The sequence below is a fragment of the Eleutherodactylus coqui genome, chromosome 1, assembly GCF_035609145.1.
Source record: "Eleutherodactylus coqui strain aEleCoq1 chromosome 1, aEleCoq1.hap1, whole genome shotgun sequence".
NCBI lineage: Eukaryota > Metazoa > Chordata > Amphibia > Anura > Eleutherodactylidae > Eleutherodactylus > Eleutherodactylus coqui.
The window spans coordinates 432,943,173-432,970,108 of record NC_089837.1 but is presented as its reverse complement, the minus strand read 5'-3'; the positions used below and the strand labels follow the sequence as shown (position 1 = coordinate 432,970,108).

Sequence of the window (26,936 nt, the reverse complement as noted above, 5' to 3'; positions counted from 1 at the left end):
CGCAGCTAGTATACAGCTGAGCGCTCTGAGCAGGTATGCAGAAGACAAGCGGGGCCGCTTGTTTTCTGCATCCAGCTGTTTTCTGCTCGAAGCGCCCAGCTGGTATGCAGTTGAGCACTCTGATCGGGGTATGCAGAAGACAAGCGGGCCGCTTGTCTTCTGTATCCAGCTGTTCTCTGCTCGGAGCGCTCAGCTGTTATACAGCTGACGTCTCCGAGCGGAGTATGCAGAACACAGCTGGACCGCTGTGTTCTTCATACCCCGCCTGTGTTCAGAGAGCGGGATAGAGCTGAAACAATAGTATCAGCAGTATCCCGCTGTGAGCTCTTGATAAGGCTGATCCTTCTCTTTGGGCATGCTGAAGCAGAACGATCAGCGATTCCTTAACAAAAACTGCACAATGTCAGTGCAGTTAGACTAAACGATTCTCGCTCAAAAGACAGCTTTGAGTGATTTTTGAGCAAGAATCGTTGTGTCTAAATCAGCCTTAATACAGTGTTTCTTAGTGTACACGGTGTGCGGATATCTGATCTATTCTCACACGTCTGTCACCATCAGTGACACACCCTGGCAAAGTAAAAAAATAAGCCCTGTGACTCAGTTCCCAGGCCCGGCTGCAGCCCTTGGCAATGCATTATGTTGTATTACATAAGAATAGTGCATAATATACAAGTAAAGATTTTTACTCTGAAGCAAAATTGTTACTGCTTACATTTAGTTTATAGAAAATCCTTTCTTATCAGAGGTTCCCCAGTTGGCCACTCATTTCCTAGGGTGCACCAAAATTTGCGACTTTTTTTTGCACCTGCCATTTTTGAGAAGTGGCAATACAAGCGACCGGGTTTTAGTGTGGCCTAGAACAGTCCCAAAGATTTATTATGTTTAAAGCCAGAAAATGATTCCAGCAAACTTCAGTTTAAGGGGACCGTCACACTTGCGATAAAATCGTGCGATTTTCACACGATGCGGGAGTGAGAGAAAACACAGAATTATGAAACCAATGATTTTCAATGGTTTCATTCCCATTTTTGTGCCATGTGTTTTTAACATTAGAAACTCCTACTGACCAACGTGCGATTTTATTACACGAGAAAATCGCGGGCGGGAGCGATGCAGTGCAAAATTATTCTCAGGAAAAAGCATCACTGATGCTCAAAAATCGCGGGAACAAAGATGCGATTTTGACGCAATTTTCTCACTGCAAAATCGTGATCACCAGTGTGAAGGGGCCCTTAGTGATAACGCAGAATTATGAAACCAATGACTTTCAATGGTTTCATTCCCAATTGCAATGTTTTCACCCATGCCATGTTGCGATTAAAAAAAAAAAATGCAGCATGTTCTATCTTTCTGTGTTTTGCAATTTTTTTTTGAATCGCCCATATTTCCCTATGGAGCCTCCTTTTAATCACATCGCAACAATGAACTTGCGATTCTCGCATGATGCGTTTTTAACATTAGAAAGTCCTATTGACTATTACGCTGGAAAAATCGCAGGCGGCAGCGATGCAATGCCGGATTATTCTCAGGAAAAAGCGTCTCTGCCACTTAAAAATCGCGGCTAAATCACAATCGCCAGCGTGAAGGAGCCCTAAGCCAGGTATACAAAAACACCAGTCTTAATAAATCTCATTCTAGGCTGCTCAGTAGAGTATTTCTCTGCCACCCACAACTCAATGCCTCATATAGACCTCTTACTACCAACCTGTTATGGGCGTTTTATTTTTAGCCGGTGTCTGTAGACAATGGATGCATTCAGTCAGAACACTTGAAGACACCTGGAGGTGTGACAATATAAACATTTTATAACTCGGAGAGTTCTACTTTGGCATCTATAGTAGTAAATGAGACAATCATGAGGATGTTTGTTTGTTTTTTTAAAAAAAAGGCCATAGGTATGCTAGCTATTTTACTGACGTTTTTGGATGCAGGTTACTGCCTCTGACCGTGGGTTTGATGGGTGATGAGGTGCACTAACCGTGACAAAATTGAGCAGACAGCGCCTAAAAATCACGATGCTGGAAAACAGCGCATTCGAGCACTTGTCTGCGCGGCCCCATTAAAATCAATAGGAGCGTTATACAGCAGCATTTAAAATGTCGCGGTAAAAAACGGTTGTGTGAGAATGGCCTAAGGGCTCATTTATACAAGCATATTTTTTTGGTCGCGTGAAAAAATATGCAGCATGCGCTGCTGTTGGAATCAATGATTTTCGCTCATTTGCTATGTTGGGCCCTGTGTTTAACATGGGACGAAAGTCGCCCGTAATCGCTCTTTGAGCAATCACTTGCGCAACTTGGGTGCAAGTGTAAAAGTACCCTTAGCCAAACTCCTACAACGCAGAGGGACGAGTAACATTGTCCTACAGAAGATTACTCTATGGGGTGTTATTCACAAAGGCAAGTTTTAGGGCTGTGTCCTCCACAGCCAGCACACGGCCTCATTGTAGCCTATCGGGGTATACACATGGGTGATTTTTCACATGGACTGACATTTGGTGTGAAAAACAAAACCGTCTGCAAATCCTATTCTTATTCTTTTCACAGAAGAAATAAGACATGTAATGTTCATGGCCCATGTAGGTGGATGCGGGTCGCTTCAGAGATTCTCGGACGCAATGTAACCGTGTGAATCCAGCCCCGAAGAGGATACTCCCCAGGATGTAAATCACCAGAGCGAGCTCTGTACAGACACTATGAAGCAGGAATGCCTCCTGACTTGTGTACGCAGCTCCGAATTATAATACAGAAGAGTAATCTAAATATGCACTTCCAAATTTACAGATTAGATAGCTATACGGAGATTGAGCACTCCTGATGCCACTCCTTTCATTTCACTGGGACTACCAGAACCAGCAAGCACTCCGCTATCTCTGGCAGGCCCAATGAAATGAATGAAGAGGCATTGTGCTAGCGCAACAGTCGCTACAGTCATGCGGAGACCTTCAGGACCCCCATTCCCAGAATTGTTGGGGGTCCCAACAGTCAGACCATAAACCAATCAGATAATTATCCTGTGGACAGGGAGTCATTTCTAATCTTTGCACTACCTAGGACTGGGCAATAGATCAAATTAATTCAACTACTCGTAAATTTTGCTAAAGCACAATTCTGACTTCAGAATCTTGAAATCGAGATTAGCACTGCCCCCTGTGGGTGGGGTTAATATAAGGATGGGCAAAGCGGGGTGCGCAGGACAACGAGAACAGCATATGGAGGCTGTGATGCAGAAAACTGTGTCTTCATACAGGGGTGGCCACAGAAAATAAGCCTGGAACCACACTGTTATGATAGCTGTCTAAAAGAAAATCTGTCTTTGTTGCCCATAGCAACCAATCACAGCGCAGCTTTCATTTTACCTCAGCAGTATAAGAAATGAAAGCTGCGCTGTGATTGGTTGCTATGGGCAACAAAGACAGATTTTCTTTTCGACAGCCATAATAAGAATGTGGTGCTGGGTTACTTTCCGTGGCTCATCCTGTATTTTTATCTTGTTTAGCACTAAAAATAAAAAAGAAAAATCGAGATTAAAATCAAAAATTGAGAAGAGGCTCGAAAACCCCCCCAAAAGAACTGAAATTTTAGTTTTCAACCAAATTGCCCAGCCCTAACACTATCGCCTTGATGGATGTGCGGATTTAACATGTGGATTTCCGCATCAGATGCACTGAGTGTCATCATTGAATTGATTTTTTTAAATTATTGCTTGCAGGAGATTGCGTATTGCGTTTTTTTTCCGGGCTGATGTACGCAACCTCATTTGCCAGCCTTTCCCCACCTCCCTAATTAAATTTGACCTTCAAATCCGCAAATGTATTTACGGATGCGCTGCAGATCATAAGCTCCCATAGAGATGAATAAAGCACATCCGCCCGTGATCCGCGGTAAAATGGAACATGCTGAAATTCATTATGGCATCCGAAAATTAAATAAAAACAAATCCGCAGGTGTTAAATGAAGTGCGGACGCCCAATTCTTCCCTATGGGTGGCTTGATTTGCGGGTGCCACGTGCGAATTCCGCAAATGAAATCCGCCTGTGGACATTGGGCCTTAAAGGGGATTATGTCAGTAAGCACGCAGCTCCCCTGCTGAGGTGATGATCTGGTACAGGGCAACTGAATAGAAGTTGCGCAGACAACGAAACAACTAAATAAATAACCCTTTAATTCTATACGTAAATTGCAAAATGTTGTCGAAAGCTGAACACACTCTGTAAGCTAGATGTAACGATGATGTACGCATGACGTATACATGCCAGGACGACAAGGTGTTACAAGAAGGGCCCCTCTAGTCTTCCTCTAACAATGCATAGCCAGGAACCACATTTTATGGTTCAAAAAGTATTTATTTGTTTTGTAATTAAAACTTGCAAATATCAGCAAGGCCTACAATCCAGGCCAATTTACAGCGCTATATCGGTCTTTTACTTGCAAACAAATAAGTAAATAAAACTTTTCTGCAGTTAGTTCTTGTCTTCTGTTCTTTGTTATTGATTAACTTAATATTTACTAACCGATTTCAGGAACCACATTTTAAAAACTTCATGCAGTTTACTGTGAGTTGCCATGGTTTCGCGATTAGTTCTATTACAGCGTGACAAGTACAGGTGAAGGACAGTTTTTATGAGAGCACCTGAATTTGCAGCTCGTCCGTAAATCACATTGTGAAACAGCAGCACTTTGCAGTGAAGCCACGTGCGATGCTTGCAGCGCAGTTCTTGATCGTGTATAGACACCCTGTCAGATCGCGGTTTATTGCTCTAATTACCACAAAATAAGCTGCAGAACGGGATTTTTTTCTAAACAGCAGTTTGACTGCAGCTCGTAGACACAGTAGACTCTTAGGTCACTCTCACACATGAAGTCGGCAAAACGCCGCAAATTCGATCTCAGTGATTTGCTGTGATTTTACTGTTTTCAGACGCAGGTTATTGCCTCCGGTTTTAGCGCACCCTATCATTGTAAATGCTGCAAAATAGAACAGACATCACTCGAAAATCGCTGTGTTTTCTGAGCGCCGATCTGCGAGGTCCCATTGAAAATCAATTTTTGAATGCCGCTGTAATCGCAGTACAAACTCAATGAGTGTTAGGGATCACTCACACGGGCATCGAGGGGCTGCGTATTAAGCACGGATTTTTCACGGACGTAATACTAAATCTTAAAAGCCCATTGGTTTATATTAGGCCATTCAGACACACTTTTTTTTTAATGTATGTGAAAAAAACAAAAACACAGCATGTCCTATTTTGGTGTGTAATACGTCTATTATTGGCTATAGAGATGTAAAGTACACAGTAAATATACATGTTACTGGCATATATGGGTACTGTGTATTATTCAGCCCCCATACGCCACAGTATGCCCATTTTTTCTTCTGAAGGGTATATTCACAGGGGCTGGTAATGCTGCGGATTTCTCACAGCAGAATTAGCTGCAAAAAATCTGCCATATTAAGGGTTAATTCACACGGCCGTGATTTCAGAGCGTATTCCGTGCGCAATGCACGGCTACGTAGCATGTGGTGAATGGAGTCAATGAAAGTACATTGACTCCATTCACCACTTATCACACATAGTGAGCCCTATTCTTTTCTATGAGTATCAGATGCAAAGCTATTCATACGCAATACATCGTGTATGGGCGACGATATATATGCAACCCCACTAAGAGAGAGCAGGGAATTAAGGAAAAAATAAATTAAAAAGACAAAATTCACACTGCGCAAGACCATGTGCGTTAGATACCATACGCCACGATACGCGGTCTCTGCGGCTCACACAGACCAGTAAAAGGCTGCATGACCCACGCTGCACTTTACATGCACGATCATGTGAATGAGCCCCTACAGTACAAGGATTGTGGATGGGATTTTAAGAAATCCCATCCACACGCTGCAGAGAAAATCTGCTAAATATAAATCACCGACACTGCGGATTTGAAATGCGCAGCATGTCAATTTATGTTGCGGATCTTCACTACAGACTTTATTCTTCCACGAGGGGGTGAAATCTGCAGCAAATTCACTACAAAGTCTACATAAAAACCATCACCATTTTATGCGGACTTTGCACTGCAGAAAATCTGCAGAGAACCCGCAACATGTGAACATACCACTAGGGCTCATTCACACGGCAGAATCTCGTGGTGGACTTAAGCGTGGATTCTGCACCAAAATCCGTGGCAAATCCACACCACTTTAACATTCTATTGAATGCTGTAAAACTCTACCGTGTAGTTCACACGGCGCTGATTTTTCCGTACACCAATTATGAAACCACTGTTGCAAAAGAAAAAGCTATTGATGTCAATTTTTGGCACAATCTGCATCCGCCGGCAGGGAAATCCGTGACAGAACATCAAGGCTCGAAAATCCACTATCAATCTGGCAGTATTTAGCACATGTGAACAAGGCCTAAGGGTGCCTTCACACTGGCGAGGAAATAGCGTGATGCGAGAGCGAGTAAAGACGCAAAATTGTGAAACCAGTGACTTTCATTGATTTCATTCCCATTTGCGATGTTTTTACTCTTGCGATCTGGAGTGGGAAAAAAAAATAAAAAAATCACAGCATACTCTATCTTTCGGTGTGTTTTTTTTTGTTTTTTTTTAACCTCCCATGTTTCCCTATAGTGCCTCCTTTTTATCGCATCGCAATGCGCAATCTTGCGGTTTTCATGCATATCTATTTTTAACATTAGAAACTCCTGTTTTCCATCGCAAGCATCAGTGATGTTTTTGCAAGAAAAAGCATCACGGACACTCAGACTTCTCATGAGCAAAATTGCGATTTTGCCTTGATTCTCTTGCAGCAAAATCGCGATCTCCAATGTAAAGGAGCCCTAAGGGTGCATTCCCATAGGCCTATGAGTATTTCAGTCCATGAACAAAAAAGCTGTGTATTTGCGCACATAAAAAGAACGCACAGAGTCGCATTGATTGTGTTTGGAAATTCGCAGCATTTGCACAGGTTTCCTGCGTATTTGAGATGCCCATTGATTTCAATCGGCTATCAAGTGCATAATACACACCATAATAGGACATGCTGTGTTTTTTTTCACACGACCAAAAGTTGTGTGGAAAATACTCAGCTGCGAACGAACGTGAGATCAATGGGGTCTATTCACTACATATTTAGCTGGTGCGAATAAGCCCGGCACATGGCGGTGTTTGAACAGTGAATTGCCGCAGCCTTGTAATGCAGTTTTTCCCATGGGTGAAATGTGCTTCTGGAAAACCTATGCATTTGGCAATAAAACCAATGTGTCCCCCCCCCCCCTCAAGTAAATAATCACTACATTCACCGGCACCCTTCGGCCGGGCTCACACGAGCGTATCCCGCAGTTAGTACGCAATGACATTGCACACTGGCTGTGTGTCGCTCACCACCATATACTATCTTGGAGTGTAATACACGCTAAGACAAGACTTGCTGCGATTTTCTTGCAAGTTGTGTGAGCCCAGCTAAGGCTGAGTTCTCACAGGGCGTATTCCCAGCGGAAATCTCGCGGTTTGGCCGCAGCAAAAAACTGAGATTTCTGCTGGTTTTGAAGCGGCTTGGCCGCACGCGTTTCTGTCGTGGGAGGCGCACCCACAGCGGAATAAGAAAGAAATGCACATGCTGCGGCCACATGGCTGGCTAACCCCGGGATTGTTGGCCGCAGGCGATTTGCCGCTGCGAAATTTTAGACAGATTTACCGCTGCAAATCTCCCCTGTGTAAACCCAGCCTTACACCGCACAGTGTACATCTTTAAGACAGGGTCGGTCACCTTCGGACTGTTATTTAGTAACCAGCCTGCATACTGAAATAAAACCCCGTTAATTAAATCTCTGCACACCAAAAGCATATTTAATTAACTGTAGCGTCCCGGAGTCGGTGGTGTAGAAATAATGCCATTTGTCAAGCCTGTTGAATATAGTGTCTAGAAATGTGTTAGTCATTAAAAAATGGCTGAAAATGGCACATACAATCCAGAAGTACTAATTAGTGTTACATTTTACATCTTCAATTGCATTATAACACGATCATCATAAGCATTTGCTAAAATACAATTCCCAAACACAATGCACAATCTTTCATCAACTGCATTAAAAGCCACAATATAATTAGTTTTCAAGTAAGAAACCTTCAAGGTGAAATTAATTGGAAATTGAAAACGGCTGGTTATGTAATGTAACAGGGATGGCAGCAGAGCGAAGAAAGTTAAAGGGCTGGCGCACAAGGCGTATTCTAGCCATTTACATCTGCGGAGTTGTGCAGAGCCCTAAGCGTATGCTCACATGGGAGGATGGCGCAACGAGTTACCAGCAGAATCCAGGTGCCCCAACGGGAATCTGTGCTGTGATCTATACGCTGCAGATTACAAACCTGTATGTGAAGAATGTGACTTCTTGACGTGGAATTCCATACGTGGATTTGGATATTGACAAGGATAAAGCTGCATGCAGATCCACGGTTATACGTGTGCATGGCCACCGATTTCTGGAGGGGAAAAAAAATCTACATCAGATTCCACCGTATGAATATACCCTAATATAGCACCTATAGAAGTCTATAGGGTTCTACTGTACCTCTATATAGAATCTCTCCACAGTACTGGGCCCTGTGCATCAGAATACACGGAGTCCACTCTCACACAAGGGTTTTTTGCTGTGTTTTTCACAAGCACGAGATACGCAGAACTAAACCTACATTTATTTCAATGGGGCCTCTCACACTAGCACTTTTGCGCAGTGTATTTAAAGCGCGGCAAATCGCACGCTGCATGTTCTCTTAATGGCGTTGTAGGGCGTATTTCATGAACTACATCGTCCATTGAAACAAATGGATTGTGTAAAAAACACAGTAAGCACGCAATTGTACGTGCAATACCACATTTTTATTTATTTATTTTTACACTGGTTACTATGCTACTGGGGAGGGGAAAAAAGTTGTGACATCATCAGCTTCTTACCTGCATTGTTACTGCGCAAAATATGCAGTAAAAATGCAGGAAACCGCGCACAAAAACGTAGTACAAGGCTGCGTAAAAACACAGCTTTTTTACAGACACTTGTGTAAGAATGGCCGTAAGGCACAGGCTAAATATTTGTATTTTATCTTTTTTTTAAACTTAATTTTGTATATATTTAAACATATATGTCCCTTATCTATATCTATATATATAAAGCTGAAAGCCCTCACTGACTGACTGACTCACTGACTGACTGACTCACTGACTGAATGACTCGCCAAAAGTTCTCCAACTTCCCGATATCGTAGAAACATGAATTTTGGCACGAGCATAGATTATCTCCAAAATAGGAAAAGTAATTGGGTCCCAACTCGATTATTCAATTCTGGCGCAAAAGAATTAGCGTCCAAATTTTACGTACGGAATCTAATTTTCTCACTTTCCAGTGTCATAGAAACGGGAAATTTGGCACGAGCATTGATTATGTCATAAATAGGAAAAGCTAATGGGTCCCAACTCCATTATTCAATTCTATGCGCAAAAGAATTAGCGTCCAAATTTTACGTGCGGAATGTAATTTTTTCACTTTCCGGTGTCATAGAAACGGGAAATTTGGCACGAGCATTGATTATGTCATAAATAAGAAAAGCTAATGGGTCCCAACTCCATTATTGAATTCTATGCGCAAAAGAATTATTGTCCAAATTTTACGTACGGAATGTAATTTTCTCACTTTCCGGTGTCATAGAAACGGGAAATTTGGCACGAGCATTGATTATGTCATAAATAGGAAAAGCTAATGGGTCCCAACTCGATTATTCAATTCTAAGCGCAAAAGAATTGGCGTCGAAATTTTACGTATGTAATCTAATTCTCTCACTTCCTGATGTCATTTTATATAAAGGAAACGTTGCATGGTTACCTCCCAGTGGTATTTCCTGGGTTACGCAGAGAACTATGCAAAAAGGTGAACATATGTTTTTCCCTCAGTATCTCTAAAGTAACCACGACTTCATAAGCTTTTCCGTGTGAACACCAGATAAACACCAGTACCAAATGAACTCGGGCGAAGCCGGGTATATCAGCTAGTGACATCATATAAGACCTCTGGGGGAACATTCTCTATGTCATTTTTTTTTATTTTGAAGTTTTCCACTGTTAGGATACATTCGCACAGGCAAGAATCTTTCACAAATGTGATGCGTTGCAAGACGTACAAATATGACCTCCATCCTTCTGAATGGAGTTATTCACATGAGGGATGGTTTCCCCTCACAGCGATGCTGCAAGGATTAAAATTGCAGCATGTTCAATTTTTTGGCGTCCCTCCGAAGCCTCGCCCATTGTTTTCAATGTGACCTTTAAAGACATCGTATGGCACTCGCATGCCGTGCAATGTGATGTTTCCCACTGAAATTAATGGGAAACACTTGCGATCCTCTGATGTGCGTAAAACACGCGCCTGGGCACCATAATTTCACAGAAGCGATGAAAGGTGTTTTTGAACGAAAAACGCCTTGCATCAGCGTGAAAAACGCATATTGGCAAACATGATATTCTCGGCCTGATATTGCACTTGCCCTGTGAATCCGGCCTTACTGCAACAACCATAGGAGCTCCAATAAGATTAAGTCGTATGGTGACAGTCACTAGCAGAGACGAGCCAGATCCACCATGCTGGGAAATACGGGCGATCAAGGGATCGCCACTTTTTATATTCATTACATAGCATTCATTGGGCACCACGTAGGCTGGAAAAGAAGGCCAAAGCAGTAACTACCAACTCCTGTCTTCTCCTCAGGGTCCTCGGCCACCTCTGACAGCTGAGCACCAAACCTGCTCCTGCTAGATTGCAGGAGCTTTAAACACGTGCTGCACATTTACAATGGCGCAAGTTTAAAGCCTATGACCAAGCACCGTTGTAATCCGATTACAGTCTATTCACAGTTGTTGTGACGGTCCTATTCTTTCAGTTCTGCAGAAATCATTCACATGAACCGATTTTCAGCAAAACAACGGGCGAGGCGTTCGAAGGAAAGCCAAAGATAAAACGTGCTGCGATTTATTTTTTTTTCTCGCGGCACGGTCAATCTTTTGCTGTCCCCGCGGAACGCTTCGCCCAATGTTTTAAAAGACATCATATGGCGCTCGCGTTCCATGCAATGTTTCCCATTGAAGTCAATAAGAAGCACTTGCGATAACGCGCATAGGAGGACCGCCATGTCACACAAACGATGCAACATTTAATCCAAATCTCTTTATATCGTTGTGAAAATTGCACGTGAGGTCACACCGAGCCTCTCGGCCCGATATCGCGCTCACCCGTAGGTATGTAGCCTGAAGATGTATTTACAGAGGTGATGTGCGCATTCTGTGCATTGCGAGACGGACAGAACTCGCATATGTCTGCAGCTCCGTAAAATAAGTTATATTATATTGCAAATTACACGTTATCGCCTTATGAAGAATATAACGGTCACTTTGAACCAAAATACAGACATACATGCTACATTAAATGAACAGTTGCCAATGGCAACCGTTAAGTGGTTCCCATGGATAATCCCTCCATGTTCCGCGTTACTTTTTTTTTTATCAGTATTTATACATATGTCTCCATCTCTTCCCCAGCGCAGCATCATTAAACAGTCACATAAACGTGTTCGCAATTCAAAACGCCACATCAGCCTAGAAGACCTCACCAAAATTTCAAAATATATCTGTATAGGTGAAAACCTGGCACCAGGGCTTCATAAATACAACATTACACACATTTTATGATGGATTTATACCAGAAGCCTGAGGTAAATTACTGATAAATCAGCCTCATATATCTATAAAGGGAATCGTGTGTTGTTTTACATAAAGCTTCTGCATTTTGAATGTACGGTGCAAAAAAATCCTCTCAGAAATCTCTCTGGCCAGTTATAAGGCATGACTGAGTTGTACATGCAGGAATGTAGTGCGCCTCTCTCCCGCCAAAAGACAGCCAGAAGGAATCAGTATGCACAGACGAGCCGAAGGACTCATCGGCGAGATCCTGCCGCCAAACGGACCACGTGACTAGGATGCTAATAACTCCTCAGCAACATCTACCGGCAGAACAGCGCAAACACAGGGAACCTATTCTGTGAGTGACGTCACTTCCGGGGAGATCTGTTGCCATAACAACAAGACGCTGCTAATTTTTTTAATGGAAGTTTGTAAACCCCTTTACTTCTAAGTTAGGCATAACATAACGTAGATGTGCAGAGGAGCTGCAGTGTGCACATATACTGGACAGGATAGTATATAGTGACATGAGGCACAAGCATCTCTTGTATAGAATTTCAATAGCAGATCATAAATATATCCCTGTATGTTATCTAGACACCCGGTGGCCATCGTATTGATCAGGGTTGGGCAGCTGAAGAGTCAGAGTCCAGGTAAGAATAACCTCACAATTTAATGTTTTAGTGTTTTTACACGTGTAGATCAGCGCCTTGCAATCTGTGTGGTCACACAGCTGAAGGGGGCGCCACTGGTCCTGCTGAAGGGAAATGCTTATAAATCTATTGCAATGTCTTATTTGGTGGTAAACCTTAAGAGGAGGCGTTAATAACATATAATCGCAGAGAGTGTGAGTAAACCTACGACCGACCCTGGCATAAAATATGCATTTTACATATGGATTAATATGGGTTCTCATCTGCGCTGGAGTCTCCATTTAGGTTCAGTCGCAGATCCGGCACCAAATAGCGCTGCATGCATCACTTTTTCTACCGGTAAAATGCTAGGCAGCTGAGCCAAAACTGAATGGACCCCATTATAGTCAACGGGGTCCATTAGGTGCTGTTCAGTTCCGTCATAAGACAGCCCTAATTGGCCAGGGAAATCAATCCTCTTCCCTGCTCCCCGAATGGATCAGGAAAACAGAACATCATGGTTTCCTTAAAAAAACTGAAAATATAACGCAGTGCCGAATGTGTTGCAGGACGGACATCAGTGATGCCCAATGGACCTCATTCACTTGGGGTTCAGTAGGTTTGGTCAAGGTTTCTGGTAAAATAGTGTGGCTGAATCTGCCGCAGAGGCTCTGAGATGGGAATAGATCCCTAATAAACCAATGAAGGACACTTGTCTGACGTTTTTCAATCTGTATGCAGTCCATGTGTCTGTTTTTTTTACTTCCTTGTGCTAACAGTTTTTCATGTCAACACAAAAAATAAAATAAAAAAAAAGTGAAACAGACCAATTCATTTTTCTGCGACGCTTTAGAAAAAGCAGATGGCACATAGATTGCACATGCGCGGCCTCCAAATGTTGTCCCTGTTCTTGGATCCCCGTTGACTTGTCACATGAAACAACATGGGGCTGTACGCTGTTCGAGGAGTCCATTTTTACAAAAAAATTTAATTGGACAACACATGACCTACAAAAACAGCTGTGTCGGAGGCCAAAATCTGATTACTTTCCGTCAGATGGCTTCTGTTTTATTTTTAGGTTAAACAGTTTTTTTAAAAATAAATATTAAATATTTAAAAATTCATAAAATACATTATGTATGTTAAAGGGTAACTAAACTTTCAGAGATGTCTGACATTTTATAGTGACATCTCAGAAGTTTTGACTGGTCACTGAGACCCCCACAATCGCTAAAACAAAAGGGACAGAAGTGATCATCCGAGCGATGTGCCCACTCGTCTATTTTCAGCGCCCTTGGACCGATTTGCAGGCTCAATAGAGTCTTTGAGTTTATACACTGCTCACTGATTTGAGCCGAATGGGCACAAACGCTGGGTTGAGCACTTCTGCCCTTTGTTTTAGCAATTGATGGGGTCTCAGCCCACTATGTTGTTCGAAAATAATGGAAGGATCAGACGGATTACTATCTCGCCTCCAGACCCTCATTTGGCGATCATCATTGCTAAGACTGAATCCTAATTAATCGCTGAGCACCACGCTGTGCCGTTCATCATACCAGGTAGCTCTGAAATGACACCACTGCAAGCGTTCACAACAACGGTGTGAGGGACAGTTTTTGCAATGGACAGCTTAATCGCAAATCTGCCTCAGACAATCTTCAAAAAAATGTGATCATCGATATTGCAGCATCCAAATCTGTCCATATACTCTGCAGATTGACGCCAGCTGTGGATTGTGGAGCCACTACGGCAGGACGTTGGGTATGTCAATCTATGCATTGTGTTGGGGACGTTTCCTTGACTTGTGGCTCGCTACTCCCAGGCGTAGCCACATGTCCTCGATGAGTCCCTTTTAGTTTATTTCCATACTTTTCTTTATCCCTGAGCGCTGCCACTAAATACTGTTTTACTCTATGCATTGTGACACTCGTTTTAGTGCTCCAGTCCCACTACAACAATGCAAATTTCATTCTGCTGCCGACCATCTCCAAAGCTGACCCACAGTTATGGCTTCACCTTGAGTTTCTGCCATGATACAACTCAAAGACCAACCAACTGTTCGTAGCCCTAAAATGAAACATTTATCACCCTCACCTAAATGGCTCTCTACAACATCTTAGGGGAATCTTCAATCCTTATTCTTTATCTAGACACAAAAAAAAACCCACACAAAGCACTTTCTGTGGGCATGCCAATGTCGCCAAAGTTAGTTTTGCAGACTGAGTTTCGCCTTTTATCTAGCTTCCAGGCCACATGATTGTCCCGAAACTGCATCAATTTGAATAACTTGTTTGTCTGAACATACCCTAAAAATTGCACAATGTTGCAACAAAATTTTCATGGGGGGGGGGGCATTTTCTCTGTGATGCAGTTTATATGAAAAAAGTTTAGTACGGTGTTAGCCAGTAGAGCAAAATGTGATTGTTCTCAGTAAGAGAAACCAAGTAATCTTATGGATATACTTTTTAATGGCTAACAAAATTACATGATGTTATAGCGAGCTTTTGAACCTACTCAGGGTTCTTCCTCAGGCATAATGGAACCTAATGCACTTAAAAAGAATTCCAGTACAAGATAAGAAGGCACAGGCATGCTTTGATTAATTAGCACTTAGATAAATACCAGAAAGAGCAGAACAGTAAATACTTGATTAGTACAGTGACAAGGCATGTGAAAGTCTTATGGTCTCTAAATTGATGTTAGAGGGTCAGCAGGCCAGCGTGTTACCTCTGCTCTGGGTTTTTACATATTCTCATATTCTCCACTGATGCAAAAAGCCCCCTCCGAAATTAGTTCTATTTTTGATAGTATCAAAGATGGTCATAAAATTGAATTACCAAATTCTTCTGTGACGTTGGGATTTGAAATTGCCTTTAAGTATAATAACTTTCATATTTTCTATCTTGTATCCGTGACTAGAAAAGTGCTCGGTTACAGGTAATTCTGTCTTTCTCTGTTTAATTGTTTAGTGGTGAGATCTCATCCTCGCTTTCAGTTTTTGTTCTGTTTCCCCAACATAAAGGCCCCCAACAGAACATTTACTGCACATGATCAGGTACACAACATCTGACGTGGAACATGTGAATGTCCCTGGGATCTTATAGTCCTGTTGTTGGGGATTTGTATCTTGTTCGTGGTTATTACATGAAAGCAGGTCTTGTAACTCCTTACATTATAATGGACTTTTTGATGTGTTTAGGATGGGAACTGTCCCATCTGATATATGTGGGTCGATCAATTGGTTTTCAGTATAGGAATGTCTGTGTTGAGTTGTTTGAAATGTTTATGGTGTTTAAAAAGTTGATTTCTGAAAAACCTAGAGCAGAGGTAACACGCTGGCCTGTTGACCCTCCAACATCAATTTAGATACCATAAGACTTTTACATCCTTTGTCACTGGACTAATCAAATATTTACTGTTCTTCTCTTTCTAGTATTTATCTAAGTGCTAATTAATCAAAGCATGTCTGTTCCTCCTTATCCTGTTCTAGAAGTCTTTTTAAGTGCAAATTAATCACATCATGTCTGTGCCCTCTCATATGTTGATGTGTATATATATTTATAGAAATGTGTCTTCAGTTCTGTTCCATTATGCCTGAAGAAGGACCCTGCAAGGTTCAAAATCTCACTATAACATCATGTATTTTTGTTAGCTATTAAAAGGTATCATATCTATAAGATTACTTGGTTTCTCTTACTGGGAACAATCACATTTAGCAGTTTATATGCTGATGTGCCTATCGGTGCAGACAGAGCAGGAATTCATTGGAAGCTGTGCCTGCAATACCAACCAGGGCCATTGCAATGTCGACAGAGCTGTCTGTTTCGTGCTCCGTCCTCAGCGACAGTAAGTCTGATAACAGCTGATCGCCGCGGGTCCTGAGCAGTGGACCCCCATCGATCAACTCACTGGTTAACAAATTTTTACAAAAGTCATGTTACTGAAATAAAATTAGTCATTTTTTATCAATTTTTATGTGCTCAACACAAATATGACAGTCAACATGCAATATTGGCTCTATTTTTTTTTGTAATCTGCAATAATTGTTTACATCATGAAATGTATGCTCATAGTAATAGGCCTATGGTTAATACCTGTAAAAACATCAAGTCATTAACTACGTCTTGGATCTCTTTGCCCGGCGCTTGTCCAGCTGTTCAGGAGCATCTCTATGGAGTGTCCAGTAGAGATGAGTGAGCACCAAAATGCTCGGGTCCTCGTTATTCAAGTCGAGCTTTCCGTAAAATTCGAGCGCTCTATTCGAGTAACGAACCCCATTGACTTCAATGGGAGACTCGAGCATTTTTGTATGGGACCCGCCCGTTGCCGAGTTTTTTTTCTCTCTCTCTCTCTCTCTCCCATGTTTATCACTAACCATACCACAGTTGTGTGGAAGGAAATCCAAATCAGAATGAAGGAAGTGGATCATTACAGACATATTGCAGCCAAGTTTCTGATACCGCATCAGCATGTCTTGTACTAGTTCCTTGTAGTTTTTTGCCCTAACATTCCCAAGAAAGTTTGTAGACACTAGGCAAAAAACATTCCATGCTTGTTTCGCATCGCCCTATATATGAAATGTCTATATGTAATATCTTCAAAACGAGAGCCAATAAAAAAAAAATGTGTGTGTTCAGCACACCAAGATACTAGAGATTAGGACCTTGTTAAGTCAGTAACAGTTTCAGTGTTGACCAGTGTATTGATGACCTGTCCTATGAATAGATCACGAATAGTTAAGTCCCAGAAAACCCCTTTAATAAACACTGTAGCACTAATGAAATGTTCTTCTGCAGAGCCGCAGAAGTAATGATGGAAGATGTGAGTGATCTAGTGCCAGAGGATCCAATTGTTTACATTATGGAAGAAGACAGAGCAGCACGAGTGATCCAGAAGGCCTTCCGCAGGCTACTGGTAGGTGACTCTTGCAGTGGTGAACAATATTGGTCATTGGATTCTTACTCACCATTCCCTAATTAATCAGAAGGTTGGCTGTTTGCTCAGCATATATGACTGACTCGTGCGTGACAACACCAGATCTCACCGCTTCTGTGCTGATCTAATGTTGTTAGTCACAGTGAGTGTAATTGTCATATGAACCGGTGACCGCCCTTCTGCTATCACTTCTATAGTTATAAAGGCATATGAATGGATAATATTACATGATTTTAAATTCATGCTGAAGAATAAATGTAGTATATAAAGGTCTGTTCAGCTGTTCGCCGGAGCTGCCGTGTGGCAGAAAACACAACTTCATACATTGACTGAATGGTACAGCAGGCACCATTCAGTATGGTGGGAGTTGTGCCTGTAATACCATTACGGGCCACCGTACAATGCATGGAGCTGTGTTTTCCAGCACACAACAGCTCCGTTCACTAGCGCATTGGTCCCGAAAAACAGCTGAACAGCGGGAGTCCCAGGAGTTAAACTCTGTTAATCTTTTATTGATAAGTTATTCTGAGGATAGGTCTTCAAAAATATCCTGCAGAATCCTTTAAATATTTTATTATGGACCTCAGGTGACATCAGCCTCGGTGGAAGCCTTATTGTGGATGTGCTGCTCATTCAGAACTAAACCTGGCCATACTTTCAAAGTAAAAGTTTGAGAACCCAATGAGACAACCCCTTTAATTGGCAATGATTATTAGAGCATATGGACATCATAGACAGGGCCCTTGGCTCAGAATCTCCACTATCAACCAAAACTGAAAGCCTCTAAGTAAGGCCGGCTTCACATGGCCGATAAAATCGAGTGAGATGTGAGTTTTGAGATGCACAAATATGAACCCCATTTTTTTGAAAGGGGTCATACACATGAGTGATGTTTTCTTGCATGGCACCGTGATTCTATGTGGGAAACAAATCGCAGCATGTTCTATTTGGCTGCGTGATCTCGCATCGGCAGCAGTGCTGGTGCTATTGAAAGCAATGGGAGAACTCTGCGATCCCATGCCGCAGCTGTCACAGCTGTGGCAGAGGATCCCTTCATCCCCAAAGTGATGCAAGGCTGTTTTGCCATGAAAATGCCTCATATCCCTGGGGATTTCACATGGTGGGGAGCGCGATATGGGGGTGGGATTCACGGCCCCATATTGTGCTCGCTGGTGTGAAGTTAGCCTCCCACTCTGAAAGATTTGTCCCACCTAAGTATTACATGGTCATTTGAAAGGAGGCCATTTATAATTATATGTTTAATACTTAGGCTGCTTTCACACAGCCGAGAAACTCACGTGAGATTTGTGCATTGCAAGACGTACAAAATTTGCCTGTGTATGAAGCCCATTCTTTTGAATGGAATCATATACATAAGTGATGCGATGTGGGAAAAAACGTGGCACTTCCTATCTCTTTGCATACCTTGGAACGCATAGCGCATTGATTACAATGGGGCCTTTAATGCATCGCATGGCTCTCGCATGCTGTGCGATGTGCATGCAAGTGTGATGCAAGATTTCCCAATGAAAACAATGGGAAACACTTCCAATCCTTTAGGCCTCCTTCACAGATCCGTGCGATATTGCTGCGCTACAAAGTCGCATATGGTGCTATAACGTCACGCGACTTTGTCTTTGTAGCACCACATGCTAGGATTTTCAAGGGGGGGGGGGGTAAAATATAAGCCCTACCCCAAAAATATACCCTAACTACAGAAATTTTTAAAAAAAGCATTACCTAGAAGCGCTGTCCAGGGTTCCGCCGCAGCTTTTCCCAGATTCCTTGCACTTGTCTTCTTCATCTCTTCTGGACGAGGGTTGAAAATCCCCGCCTCCTGGAAGCGCTGGCTGTAATTTGCTGATGCTTAGCCAATCAGAGCCAGTGCTTGATGAATGGCTGTGATTGGCTAAGTGTCAGCCAGTCACAGCTAGCGCTTCCAGGAGGCGGGGATTTTCAAAACCCCGGCCAGAAGAGATGAAGGAGAATAGTGCCGGGGACCCGGGGAAGAAGATGCGGCCGGGCTGACAGTGCTTCTTAGGTGATGTATGTGTTTTTTAAAGTTTTTTTCTGCATCTAGAGCTTTGACAGTAGGATTTCTTACTATCAAAGTTGCATCGCACCGCACGAAAATCACGTTTTTGTGCGATGCAACAGAGAGGAAGGATTCATAGGAAACATGGGCTACAAAACCTCACGTGTCGCGTGCATATCGCCGGACCCACGAGATTTTTGTGTTGGGTTGTCGCATGCTACAAAACATTCCATGTGTGAAGTAACCCATAGAAAAGCATGCACTTCACATACATGCGATTCATAGCATTGTAGCAACGCTACAAAAATCGCACAACTTTGTCGCTGGTGTGAAGGAGGCCTTATCGAATGTAAAGCTTGCGTGAAGGGATTGGAATTTCACAGATGCAATGTGAGGTGTTTTTTACTAGAAATCGCACATTCGTGAGCGTAATATTGGGCCACCTTTCTCAGCACCATATAGCGCTCGTCCGTGTGTAGGTAGCCTTCTGTGTAGCCCGACAAGACTTAAAGGGGTTGTCCCGCGCCGAAACGGGGTTTTTTTTTTTTTAAACCCCCCCCCCCCGTTCGGCGCGAGACAACCCCGATGCAGGGGTTAAAAAAACCACCCGCACAGCGCTTACCTGAATCCCGGCGGTCCGGCGTCTTCATACTCACCTGCTGAAGATGGCCGCCGGGATCCTCTGTCTTCATGGACCGCAGGGCTTCTGTGCGGTCCATTGCCGATTCCAGCCTCCTGATTGGCTGGAATCGGCACGTGACGGGGCGGAGCTACACGGAGCTACACGGAGCCCCATTCAGAAAAGAAGAAGACCCGGACTGCGCAAGCACGGCTAATTTGGCCATCGGAGGGCGAAAATTAGTCGGCACCATGGAGACGAGGACGCCAGCAACGGAGCAGGTAAGTATAAAACTTTTTATAACTTCTGTATGGCTCATAATTAATGCACAATGTACATTACAAAGTGCATTATTATGGCCATGCAGAAGTGTATAGACCCACTTGCTGCCGCGGGACAACCCCTTTAATAGCTGATTGCAGTGGATCCTTTAGCTGCAGCGATCAACTGAACTTTACCACTGATGATCCAAGAGCTACGAGTATCATGAGCCTCCTGCCTCACTTTATTTCAGGACATATCTTAGATTACTTGCGTCACTTGGGCTATCTAGTAAGCTCAGTCTGTACACAGGGTCATTTAGATGACAGAATGCTACCAAGGATGTTCCTACTACCCGGACAATGCCGCCATCTTTCTGAGCGTAACTCATTTTTTATTCCCTCTCTTTTTTCAGGACTTGAATGTTTTTAAATATTTTAAAAATCTTATCAGCTTCAAAGGACGAGGGGATCCGAGACTGATGCTTAAGTGCATTAATCCCTGCGAGGTGAGTGCATGACTATCTGTTCTTTCAGCGACTTCGTACAGCTATTACATCAGTGTAGTAATGTTAGGAAGGATTGTACTGCGTTCTCTTGTTCGTAAATCTATGACCTCCAAGGAACGCTGCATTGGGCACACACAGATATGTGAAGATACATTTGGTATTAGTTTTTAATGCTGGAAGCCGGAAACAACAGATGTTGCACAGTGAAAAATTCAAACCAAGAAGTCTGCATCAAAAACTGCATCAATTGAAAGGTTAAAATCAGCTGCAGATCTGCATCAAAATTCACCCCAAATGGTGCGGATCTGCACCAAAATTGTCACCATGTGGATGTACTCTATAAGATACGGAAGGTCTTGCTTTACATCTTTATGATGCAGTTTCCTACACCCAGGTATGCAACAAACTGCAGCTGGGCCCATTCAATGTGCTGCAGTTCACCTCCACAGTAGGTGGCCTGGGCAATGCTGTGCAGGGGAGAACTGTGAAAGGATATAGACCTGAATTACCACTGCAGTCCCGGGATCCCCCTGATGGGTGGTGGTCCCAGGGTTCAGTCTTCCCCCAATCATAAAGTAATGGGATATCCTAGCACACGTGTCAAACACAAGGCCCGCGGGCCGAATCCGGCCTGCCGCCTTATGTTATGTGGCCCGTGGCGTGCCGAAGGCGCTTACCACTGCAGCGATTACCAGCTAGGGTGCCGCAGCTCCCCGCTGTTAGCGTCAGTGTGCAGCCAGAATCCTCCTCCTCCGAGTCCCCTGCTCTTCAGTACCGCAGGAGAGGACTCAGGGAGGAAGCGTGCCGGGCACACACACTGACGTCAGTGTGCATCAGTGCTCAGCGTGAGCGGAGGGGGAGCGGCGCTGACAGCAAGGAGGAGGTAAGTATATGGGTTGGAGGGGAACTATTATTACTGAAGGGGGCTTATTATTATTACCGAGGGGGGGGCTCATGCAGTGAATACATAGGTTTCCGGCGCATTCACCACATATTTGCGTGGCCCATTCACTTCAATGGCCTATTGGGGTCCGTAGTACACAACAAAATAGGTCATTCTGTATGAAAATATACATCATGTGAATGAACTAATTGAAATCAATGGCTTCTATTCACTACATATTATGTACGCAAATACGCTTGTGTGAACGAGCCTTTACTATACTGTCTTAGGGTGCATTCACACGAGCGTAAGCCTATTTACGTTCGCACGAGCGCAGCGTATAATCGCCGGAAAGAACGTTTTTCGCTGATCACGACCAGAGCTAGAAAGCGTTTTTTCGTTTGTTCCTACCTTGCAAGCTATCTTTTCGGCCATCGAATATGCGTTGGCGCGTATTTCGATCGCATATGTTCCGTTTTTTTTCGGGTTGCCGTTTTTACGCGCCGTAAAATCGCCTGTGCGAACGAATACATTGGAAACCAATGCCTCAGATGGTCACGTTTATACGATTGGGCGCAAAAACGCGCTGTTTATGCGCTCGTGTGAACGCACCCTTACAACCGGCCCTTTGAAGGTCACCATAAGCCTGATGTGGCCCTTGGTGAAAATGAGTTTGACACCCCTGTCCTAGCAGTATGCCACCACTCTATGATGGGAATACTCATTTAACATTTCCCACACATCAATTTGATATATCATTCAGATCAGCGGGCCTCTTGAAAGCTCGTTCCATGGTTGATTATCTGATTTCTGCTACAGAAATTTTTTTTTTGTTATTGGCAGCAGATCTTCCCTTGTGGGCAGGGGATGTGCTAGCTACAATGATGATACTGTTATGGATATGAACTGTAATAACAATTATTTGCCTGCAATATAGCTTGCATCTGCCTGCGCAAAGGCTATTCAAACAAGCGCCAATCTCATTGATTTGCCCACATTTAAATGGCTGTTGTGTGGTGCCACTTGATGTTCAGTGTATAAGAATGGCACATCTGCCTGCTGGAGGACACACAAGCTTAGTCACTCTACCCAGAGCTAGTTAACTCCATAGTGATCCTCTGTTCACTGTAGAGCAGGAAATAGCTTTCTGCCCTGCTTGTCAGGAGCAAAGCAGATCCTTCTCAGTACATAGCAAGTTATTATGTTGTCAGCTTCCAGGAGGGGAAGGAGGCTGATTTTATCCAGACCCCCTCCCTTAGTAGCACAGTTTAACAGCAGCACCAAAAGACTCAAATTGAAGCTAAAAATGATGAAAAAAGTTTTTTTTAATGCTGGAAACACTGCAAAATACGTTAAAACAGCTCTTAACAGCCTTTTAAGGACTTTTTGTAGGAATATGATCATTGGGAAACTCCTTTAAGATAAGGGGCATCCCAACAGCAATTTACACGTTGATATGTCTATCAGACACACCTCATTGATATATGATACAAGTTAAAAGGCACACTCCAAGGAAAACTGATGCACTAGAAAACCTATTGCACAAATCAGTATGGCTATGATGAGTATACGGCTGGGGAAACGCTGATGTACTTCTGACCTTTACTTAGTACAGTTTGTGCTCTTCTCCAGAAACAAAGTGAGATTTATGGCTGTCATCCATAATGATAGGCTGTTATACCCATAATGAGCTCATCTGCCTGTTATATCCAAGGAAATACGTAGTGCTGTGTATTAACGTATAAAGTGAAGCTGCAGCTACAAACCACATCTAAGGGGATTATGTGAATTCCAATTCTAATATCACAAAACTGATTATTCCCCTTAAAGAAGAATTTATTCAAAAATGACCACAGGCCTGTGACGAACTTAGGATCCCCAGCTTTTGCTGCGCAGGTCCTATCAACAGTATACAAGCTGCCAGCCATTACTGAATTCTCCAATTATTATATGGAATTGCTAGTTGTACAATTGCCTAATTTTCAAAGTAGCTATAAATGACAGCACTTATTAGCCCAGGCGTCTCTTGTAGGTACAGTCTTGCAGAACTTGCATGAGTTTGTTATAAAGTTTGTTAAAGCAACCCTCCTGTTTTGGGACAACATTCTGTTCAGAGGGAGTGGGGTGATATTACCTGCAGTTGGTCTTTTTTGCCGTCTCTCCAAGCCGCCGGTTTTATGTCTACTTTTTGGCGTCCAAGATGGCCCGCGCAATCTTTAGGCTACCTAATCGGCACAGTGCATTGGTAGTATTAGACTACCAGTGCATTATACCTTCTCTCTCATTGGCCAGAGCTGTTCACTTGGTCAGCAATGGTCAATCAAAATGGTGCACAACATGTTTTAGGTAGTTAGGAAATTGCTGCAGCCACCTAGAATGGTCCTAATCAGGTCCCAGAATCGGCAGATTGGAGGGACCACAGAGAACAACAGCTGCAGGTAATTTTTCCCCTTTTATATAGGATCTATCTAAAGTTGTTTAGTGTTTTTCTTTTTTTTGTTTTTTAACAGGCAGGACTTATTGATGCGGCCTCCGGTGTACATGTCAGGTTCAGACTAGGAGGGGTAACTATAATTTTGATTTGACAATCTCAGCATGGAACATATTTACCTATATAGTAAACTGCTGCTCTGTATATTAAAACGAAACATTACTATTTTTCTTCCTGGAATGTGGATTGGATAACCCGCTTTTAGGAGTGTTTTGTGGGAAATCCCTTTAACTTCTATTCGCCTGGTCACTAGTAGAACCTGAACTGAGCTTCAGATGAAGTTATCTTCTGAACTCTTTGGCTCTGTTCCAACTGGGCCTCACTACTGAGCCAGAACATGTGACGTACCAGCCTGTTCTGTATGCTCAATGATATTATTGGTACTTAAAGGAGATGTCTCGAGGCAGGAGTGGATTTTTTTTTATTGCCCAGTCCCCCTAATTAAGCATACATTACTAAGCCCCCCTGTAAATGACTTTTCTAGCTGGTTTGTACTTACCGTTCCAGCGTTTCAGCAACTTATAATAATTTTCCCAAGATGGCCGCCGGCTCTTTTCCCGTCGCTTGCTGTAGCCCGACGTGCGCGCTCCCGAGACGCTACCAGCTGTGTCTCCCTGACAACCAGACGCCCGCAGCCGCCGACCAGACCCCTGGAGTGAACACGGCCGACCAGTCACCCACCGCCAGGCAGCAGGTAACCAGCGCAGCCCCCCCATCGCAGCGACAGCCCCCCCATCGCAGCGGCAGCCCCCCCATCGCAGCGGCAGCCCCCCCATCGCAGCGACAGCCCCCCCCATCGCAGCGACAGCCCCCCCATTACAGCGGCAGCCCCCCCCCGGCACAGTGACAGCCCCCCCGGCACAGCGACAGCCCCCCCATCGCAGCGACAGCCCCCCCGGCGCAGCGGCAGCCCCCCCCCGGCGCAGCCCCCCCCCCCCCCCCGGCGCAGCGGCAGCCCCCCCGGCCCATCACTTACCAGGACGGCGGGACAGCTGGGCGGCTTCTCGGGACAGCTGGGCGGCTCTGCACCTTCCTCTAACATGGATGGTACAGAATGGCCGCTCCAGCGCGCACCCGAGCAGTGACAGCTCGTCTGCGCATGCGCAGAAGAGCTGTAGCGGGGAGCACACTGAAGCGGCTCGTGCTGAAAGGAGAAGAACGGACTGCGCAAGCGCGTCTAAAAAAGCAAGCTGCCAGCGAATTTAGACGGAACCATGGAGACGAGGACGCTAGCAACGGAGCAGGTAAGTGAATAACTTCTGTATGGCTCATATTTAATGCACGATGTATATTACAAAGTGCATTAATATGGCCATACAAAAGTGTATAACCCCACTTGCTGCCACGAGACAACCCCTTTAAGGGGTTCTTACAAAGATCTAAAGTTATCCCCAATCCACAGGACTTCCAGTATTCGGAGCCCAACAATCATAAAGTTATCCAATATCCCGTGGGATACCCTTGAACACCATTTTGTTTTTTTCTAAAAATATTTAAAATTATGTGTTGATTCCATAATATATCCTTATATTGGTCAGAACTCGGTTTTAAATTGCCCTAAATCACCTGCAGGATTTAAATGGTTCTTAGGTAGAGATGAGCGAGCGTACTCGGAAAAGCACTACTCGCTCGAGTAATTTGCTTTATCTGAGTATCGCTGTGCTCGTCCCTGAAGATTCGGGTGCCGGCACGGAGCGGGGAGCTGCAGGGGAGAGCGGGGAGGAACGGAGGGGAGATCTTTCTCTCCCTCTCTCCCGCCCGCTCTCCCCTGCTCCCCGCTGCGACTCACCTGTCAGCCGCAGCGGCACCCGAATCTTCAGGGACGAGCACAGCGATACTCGGATAAAGCAAATTACTTGAGCGAGTAGTGCTTTTCCGAGTACGCTCGCTCATCTCTATTCTTAGGGCAACTAATGTTAAAATTATAATGTAATCACTAACAAAAGTGCAAATCACCTTATTTACCTAGAATGTCCTCTTTGTGCTGAGAAAGTACTAAAATGCTGACCACTAGGGCTCTCTCTTCCTTCTAATTTGTTGTCCGCGGCCTGTTGTCAAGTTAAGTTTATGTCTAGTAACAGAGACAACAAGATGGATTAGAGTAAGTAGAGTGGGGGGGGGGGGGGGGGGATTGTTCTCTCATATTTCTCAAAGAAATATATGGGGAGGAAATAAGAGAGTGAATCTCACATAATTGTGCTTGAAGCTAATAGTGATTGTTTACTGTCCAACAGCTACTGAAATCACATGTATACTGCTCAGTACTGCTGTATAATGTTTAACACGATGCTGTTATTTCTCTATGTGTTACCACGAATTAAGGAGCAGAATCTGCAGTTTTTTCCACGTACAGTGTATAGAAGACAGCATAGCAGGTACATGCCACCCTCCAACCTTCAGAGGGAAAACTGGTGATAAGTTAGGGTGACAAGACGTCCCGATGTAGGCGGGATAGTCCAGCTTTGGGACCCTGTGTCCCACCTTACGCTCTGACAGGCATTTGTCCCGCTTTTTGGTAACTTCTGGTCACCATTACAGTGATTACCGGCTGGGGTGCCGCAGCTTCCCGCCGGTAATCACTCTGTAGCGCCGCGGGCCGGATGCACACATTACATGGAATCCGGCCCTGTCCGTGGCAGATGACCCTGCGTTCCTGTCAACTTCTTCGCCGGCATCCGCGCAGACCTTTCGTCTTCCGGCTTCTCTGTACTGCGGATGGTCCGCATGGCTCACTGTCAGACATGCGCAGTACACATTTTTGTTTAAAACTCCTGCTTCTGCCGCGGAATCTGCGGTTTGTCCATAATTGACATTGCAGACGTACCGCGGGTCGGATGGCTTCCATTGA

The 26,936-nt window shown here is 44.0% G+C and overlaps 1 protein-coding gene across 2 annotated transcripts in view; it reads left to right on the top strand.

Moving 5' to 3' along the window:
• Nucleotides 1-12,139: 12,139 nt before the first annotated feature.
• C1H11orf65 (chromosome 1 C11orf65 homolog) overlaps nt 12,140-26,936 on the top strand; it is a 44,155-nt gene continuing 29,358 nt past the window's right edge. Inside the window, exons 1-4 of one of the 2 annotated variants that reach the window (XM_066582089.1) lie at nt 12,140-12,377; nt 17,161-17,270; nt 20,622-20,714; nt 24,108-24,161. In XM_066582089.1, coding sequence (XP_066438186.1) covers nt 12,311-12,377; nt 17,161-17,270; nt 20,622-20,714; nt 24,108-24,161 — 324 coding nt within the window. In that variant the 5' untranslated portion in view covers nt 12,140-12,310. Of the gene's footprint in view, nt 12,378-17,152; nt 17,271-20,621; nt 20,715-24,107; nt 24,162-26,936 lie in introns of both variants that reach the window. The other variant, XM_066582095.1, reaches the window with a different exon arrangement.